The sequence below is a fragment of the Phalaenopsis equestris genome, unplaced genomic scaffold (assembly GCF_001263595.1).
Source record: "Phalaenopsis equestris unplaced genomic scaffold, ASM126359v1 Scaffold000979, whole genome shotgun sequence".
Lineage (NCBI taxonomy): Eukaryota > Viridiplantae > Streptophyta > Magnoliopsida > Asparagales > Orchidaceae > Phalaenopsis > Phalaenopsis equestris.
Window position 1 is genome coordinate 105182 of NW_018165418.1, and position 7175 is coordinate 112356.

At 34.0% G+C, this 7175-nt stretch overlaps 1 protein-coding gene across 2 annotated transcripts in view; it reads left to right on the top strand.

Annotated features, from left to right (window-relative positions):
* Nucleotides 1-284: 284 nt before the first annotated feature.
* The window catches only part of LOC110032599 (protein HHL1, chloroplastic), a 46363-nt gene continuing 39472 nt past the window's right edge, over nucleotides 285-7175 (top strand). For both annotated transcript variants that reach the window (XM_020736272.1, XM_020736273.1), the window contains exons 1-4: nucleotides 285-722; nucleotides 3605-3742; nucleotides 4431-4517; nucleotides 4658-4705. In XM_020736272.1, coding sequence (XP_020591931.1) covers nucleotides 462-722; nucleotides 3605-3742; nucleotides 4431-4517; nucleotides 4658-4705 — 534 coding nt within the window. In that variant the 5' untranslated portion in view covers nucleotides 285-461. The remainder of the gene's footprint in view (nucleotides 723-3604; nucleotides 3743-4430; nucleotides 4518-4657; nucleotides 4706-7175) is intronic.

A 7175-nucleotide genomic window follows, 5' to 3' on the forward strand; every position in this document is an offset into this window, starting at 1 on the left:
GAATAGTTTTGGTAATGTATTCCTCAAAGTGAAGCCGACTGAGAATGAAGTGAAGAGGTAGGAATGTGACTTAGAAAATGGACAAGCTGAAGAGTTTGTTTTACATCTAGACAAACTTTCTCGATAATATTTTGAGAACTGTATTATTCAAATATATTTATTATTTTTGAAATACTAACTTCTATACAACAAATTTTCTCTTGCAATTTAAATGCAACAGTCAGTTCAAAGCATTTTTAAATAAGCAGCCGCACTTATATGCTGCCCCAAACGGGCCAAATTGGCCCGAATAATACCCACTTGCATGCTCGACTGGCCTTATGTCGCAGGCGACTCCATTCCATACCACAGGAACAAGAAACACCCGGATAAGTGAAAGTCTGGAAGGGCGGGAGCGAGAGAAACTTGCAGAGAAAGAGAGAGCCTGGAGGTGAGACGAGCTCGAGGAAGAGGAGTTACTAATGGCTATGGAGTCTCTGATCAGAGTGCCTCCGCTAACCACTGCCGGTAAAAGTGGCGCGGATGGCCTCCTGAGTTCTTGGGCTTCGCCGTTTCGGAGAAGCCGCGTCAGCTTCCGGAAGAGGCAGCTGATGACGGTGGAAGCGAAAGGAAAGAGAGGAGCCATGGCTGCACGCCAGTTTCAGCGCGCTCCTCCTCCCCCTCTTCCTAAGATCGAAGACGATGGCAACCCCAAATTCGTCATCTTCATCCGAACCGCTAATGTCCGTATTCCGAACGTCTCTTTCCTCTTTTGCTGCCTCTTCTTTATTTTTTTCCTCGAATTAAGTGGAAGAATTTATTGGCAGAATACTAATTCCATGCAGAGAAGAGTGAAGCGAAAATTATCTTCATCCGAACCGCTAATGTCCGTATTCCGAACGTTTCTTTCCTCTTTTGCTGCCTCTTCTTTATTTTTTTTCTCGAATTAAGTGGAGGAATTTATTGGCAGAATACTAATTCCGTGCAGAGAAGAGTGAAGCGAAAATTACTAGTTGGTGGAAAAGAATGGAAATTGTATTACAGCTTGAGTAGAAATTTATAATTTACAGTTTTGAAGATGGTTTGAACTTCATCATCTTGCTTGCGCGCGTCTGTGCACTTCTATAAGACTCGGATTTTAAGGTTAATCTCCTATTAAGGAATCACTCCAATACAATAAAAAATTAAATTAGTTAGTCTTCAGGAAAGTTGAGGTCAAGTTTACCATTGTTAGGTTTTGATTGAAATATCAATAATTTTTATGATTATATCATTCCTGAAAATATATAATTGCATTCTGATTTTGTACGTAGAGAATGATCAACCTTGTGTCTTCACTTCATTCTCCCATTTTCAAACATAAAATTGTTTATTTCCATATAATGTAGGATGTAAGATGCACAAATAGCATGTCATTGCATGAGTATTTTTTGTTATCTTGTTATCATAGTCTAGTTAAAAGGTATCCTTATTCAGCATGGAGATCTACTTTGGCATTAAATTTAAATGCTGCTATATTAGTTTTATGCTAATTTCATTTGTTCGTACTAGAAAGCCTCACAATTCTTGTTAACTTTATCAATAGGAGTTGTCATCATAATGATCAACATCATATCACCATGATGGAAATACTAATGATCAACATCATATCACCATGATGGACATCCTCATGATCATTGAGATCCTAAACATCAATAGTACTTGCATTTAGGGATTTAAGTAGGCCAAGCTGACTCGTGAGCGTTTCGGCCTCTACTTGATAAGTTGCTCATTAGTTGAGCTCGATTAGCTAACAAGCCAAGCTCAAGTCAGCCCTGACTCGACTGGTTGGCTCGTGAGCCGACTTTTTTAAGAAAATATTATCATAAGATATACTCAAAATGAATTAAATTTCAGGTCTGTATTTTTAATTATTAAAAATATATAAATTTATATTTACATTAAGAGATTTCTTATTTTTTATCTTCTAATTGATCATTTTTTTATAACATTAGTTTAAATTAATATTTTTTTTCTCTCTTTTATAAAAACAAGCCGGCTCATGATGCTACACTAACTCATAGACTTATGCTTAAGCTCGAGGTAGAACTTGATTAATTATTCAAGTTCAAGCCAATGGTGGCTTGAGCATGCTTAATTCAACTTTTTCACACTTAATGCTAAAGTATGGGTGAAGATGTGTCTAGATTTTCCTGCAATTAGGTTGACTAAATATTGAAATGTTAAGATATAACTTGGTTGAAAACAATTTTCCACAACTAAAATACAATGAAAAAAAAGGAGAAAAGGAGAAAACTAGAATCAAAAGAGATACCGATATTCATGTCGTTCAACTTTAACCAAGCCTGCACTCACCGAGAGGAGAAAGGATCTAATATAATAACAGAAGAAGTTGTATGTGCAGTGTACAAAATCGAAGAGTCACACAACCTTTTCTCGAATCTCAAGTACACCCATATTACAAATAATGTAGAAACTTCGCAATTATTCTTACAGATTAACTCACATGAAGGCTCCTTCGAATCTGCATCAATGGAATCTACAATATCCTCCTATGAAACCTTAGCTGCTAATAGTTAATATCAATGAGGAACAATAACCAGTTCCAAGATAATATTAAACCTCAAACCTAAAAGGGTAAGTCATAGAATTCTATGATTGGCTTGAGAAACAACCTAATTAGAGCACCTTTTCTTGAATTCATTCAAAACCTCTGCAACCTCATTAAAAAAGAAGTTTCTGATTCTCAAGATTAATGAACCCTACATGCATGTTGATCAATGCATTTTCCATTTTTCATTGCACAACTTAGACGGATCCAGCAAATCCTAATCCCTTAATGGATTCTCTATTATTCATATTTAGATAGTTTTCTTATGAAACTACTTTGCTAACTGAGTTATGTTTAACGATATGATTCATAATCACCATGTTATTTCAAGTCTAGATAATTTTCATGGTTTTGATTTAGTCTTAACATATTGAAAATTTTTACCTTGGCTTGGCATAGATAATGTCGTTTCAGAAATTCACTTTTCCATCTGTGATAAACTGTTCTTTATGCTGGCCATCCATGCATCCACACTCACGTTCTTTCTATCGTTGTTTTGTTTAGATGGGTTTTCCTATAAGAAATTCAACTTTAGATTGGTGAGGAAGTTCAGTGTTTCTGTTTTAGTAATAGAAATTGTTCTAATGGAGAATAAAAAATATTGGAGAATTTCAAATTCTATTCTTTTTTCTGTTAATTCATGTAATTACATCTCTTTGTGAGCAATCATTGCAAGTTTTGGGTAGATTAAACTATTTTTTGGTGTTGTTTATTATTCAACCATTTAAAGTTATGCCACTTATTCACTTCAATTATAACATAACCTTGAAATCTTAATAACGATGGCATATCGTTTCTCCTTACTGCAGTTGGCTATATTTTTTCTATTTTCTACATGAATTATATGATAAAAATATATTTTGAATTATGAAGTATCAAGAGTTTCATGATTATCTGTTATTTGAAGCAGATCTTTTAGACATACATACTTCTAATTCTTGTATCTTGTCCTTGTCATGGTTATCTATTTGGCTTTCTTCATTTGACGTGTTCATCAATTTGGTGGATTTATAGGTCTATCTGTGGTACCCACTAAGCCTAATAACTGGTGGAACTACAGCAAAAATCATGGTTGCAGCCAAAGATAACTTTCTTGGAAAGCACATTTACAAAGATACCTTAGCCAGAAACCTTGCAGCTGTTATCTACAGAGTAATTTTCTTAAATATCACTCGTTCTTGCTTTTATAATGAAATAGTTGAATGCTAGATGTGCAATGCAAACACTCTTCATTTTTTTGACCAAGCTGGTGTATCAGTACTTCTCTTGGCTCTCAGAGATATTAAGTGACAATAATGAAATCTGAATTTTATTTTCGTTTCTTGATTATGATTACCGAGTTCTTAGAGCATTATACATTGAAACGCTTTTATGGATTAACTATTTAATATTGTCTTCTGAAACTCTACTCTAGTCAGGTATTTTAATTTATTACTACACATAGTATTCTATGTGACCATTATGGGCAGGTAGGTAGGAATCAGCAAAAGTAGCACGTTGCTGTAGAAGAGAATGTTTCTAACCATCAAAACTGTCAACATCTTTTTTAATATTATACATCTTCTTGAATAACATTAATGTGAATTTTGTATAGACTGGTCGACAACTATAGCGTGTTATTCGGGGAAAAAAAAGGAAAATACTCAAGTTCTCAGGATTTTAAAATCATAGTTTTTTAACTCACAAAGATGCCTTCTATTGTTTGGTTGATATATTTTAACAGCCTCATAGTTGCCTCACTCCAAGTTCACTAATTAATTGTCTGATTTCTCCTTGAGTTATCCTCGTCTTTTTGGTCATATCTTACTTGATTTTTTTACTTAATATGTAACCAAAACAGGATGAGAAGGAAATTCAGAAGACCGCATTTAAGCAATACCGTGTTCTGAGATCAGCTAAAGAATTCAGATATGGCTACAAGCTTGTTGTAATGCTTTTGATTTGGCCTTCCGCTAACTAAGACATGTGGTTTTCCTGTTTATTGAATTGTTTGACCTTTACATCCTTAATTTTTTTCTCTTATTTTGCTACATAATCTTAGTTAATTCCAAATCATACCTCTTGCAGGAAAATAGCAACATACGTTCAGCTCTTTCCACATCTGATGTTATTGAGGTACATTCTTTTTTTCTTTTCTTTATGCTATTGTACTTGATTTATTTTCAATTGATTTGTTATGGTATGAGCCTATTGCTTTGACATGTGTATTGTCTATTAATGGATCCTTCAAATATTAAAGTCAAAATTAATGATTTGTAATGTGGTGTTGGTGATGAAGAGTATCACGTATCGATCCCATGAGGAAAGAACTAAGAAATATTCTGAAGGGAGATCTCTAGTTTACTAAGCGTCTAAACCTAGTTCAACGTAATCACACATAAGAGATGAGTTTCCAAAAATTCTACTAAAAAATAGAAACAAAATTAACAAAGGAAAGTAGCAAGTGGATAAATCTTACGATTCTTCAAGTGAGATGAGACTCGTGCCTCTGTGATTTAGAAATCATGGTGATTGTGATATTCTTAGACTTCCCCTACGTGGTAATTGTCAATTGGGATAAAAAGTTCTTCTTATGCCTATGCCTTGGTCAAAAGAAGACTAGAACCCATGAAGTTAAATTTCCTTAATCTCAATGACATTCCACATGATTATTCAGATCCCCTTTTTAGGTTGCAAAATCCTGATTGAATACGTCTATTCTTAACTGGATTTTGTGGTTAACAATTTTGTTCCTATATGCAACGAGCTGAAGTCATAAATCGCGAAATATGTTAACATCCTAATTGGTCAGATCATGAGTAAATGAAATTCGATTGTTAACAAAATATAAACATGAAATCTCAAGAAAATGTTATTGGGGAAAATATACGAGAAAACTACAAAACCACGATTCTTCCGTCACAGAGACGCGAAAAAGAACTCAACCGCTCATGTTAGATAGAATGATGAAAATCAAACCTATAGAAACCATTATTAGAAGTAAAACTAAAGTGTACAAACTCAACAAAATAATTTGTTCCCTCTTTTACAACACCAGATCTTTCTCTCATACAATCTCCTCTCAAAATCAATAAGAAAAACAGAAAAGAAAAAGAGAAGAAACAATCCTTAGGACTTCAACCTCAAGCAAGAAAGAAATCCTAAAGAAGAAGCTCTCTAATCCTTCCAAATCCTGCCTCAAGCCATCCCTAGTTGCTCCTCTCCAAAGATGCCCCTAAGTTCTCTTTTTATAACCAAAATTATCAGATTTAGCAATAAAATTTTTTCCAGAAATATTTCCGGTTTCATCGGTATGGTCATGCTGAAATCTGACGCGGACACGCCGTGCCCGATTCGGGTGTGGTCACGTCGAGCCTATGAAAGAGTGACATAGTCATGCCCAATCCGGGCGTGGTCATATCGTTGGCATCAATATTGTGGCGTGTTCACGCCAGTTCTAGCCATTTTTTCCCTGGTTTTTCTCGTTCCGCGATGTGTGCACTATCTCCTGTAACCTACACATCATCACAAAAATTTTCCTAAAGTGTGAATTCATGATAAATAAGGTAAAATAATAGGTAAAATGCTGGAAAAACATGTGAAATCACGTAAAATTGATGATAAAAAACATACCACAAACTAAGTCAGTGAATCACACAAGTATACATGAAATAATGTGATTAAAGAGTATTGCGTCTTGATCCCACGAGAAAAGAATTAATATATATTCTGAAGGGCGAATCTCCAGTTTACTAAACATTTAAACCTAGTTCAGCGTGATCACAAACAATATATGAGTTTTTAGAGATCCTACTCAAAAATAGAAATAAAATTAACGAAGTTGAAAATCAAAGGAAAACAACAAATGATAAATCTTACAATTCTTCAAGAGAGATAAGGCTCGTTTCTCTGTGATTTTGGAATCATGGTAGTTTGTGGTATTTAAAATATATGACATTGGGTATACTCAGTGATTTAAGGATGAAATATGATAATTCTAAAATATATCTTATAAATTTTATAAGTAGAGTTTTTCCATGGTTTAACACTACACACTATGTACTTTATGCAAGTGCACATATCGTTCAAGTAATATAGAACTTTCTTTAGTTCACAGTATCGATCCCACAGAGAAGATTGTTAAATTTTAAAAAGTTCAGAAAATTTCTAATTGAATAAAAAAGTCTTAGCTTGGAAATAAGTTCGATTCAGGTTGTGCTAGAGAATTCTACCAACTTATCACCAATCCTATAAATTTACTATAAAGCTAATTTTACTAAAGTTAAATAAGTTAAGAGAATTCAAAATATGAAAAATACTCTCCCATTGCAATGAAATTAGTAATTTTGTGTAGGAATGGATCACTTAGAAATTATGTTTGAATTTTTGACAAATAGGAGCATTTATTTTCTTTACCCTTTTCCAAGTGCATAAAGAAATTAGGTTTAACTAGGTAAGTGTTTCTGCCTGTCACTCTAGAAATCTCCAAGTTACTCCCATTAAATTTATCTATATTTATTTGTACTGATCTACGAATTATTTTTTCTTAACCCTATAAAACAATGTGGTTTCTACTAGCTGTTAAAGCCCTAGAGACCCCCCCCCC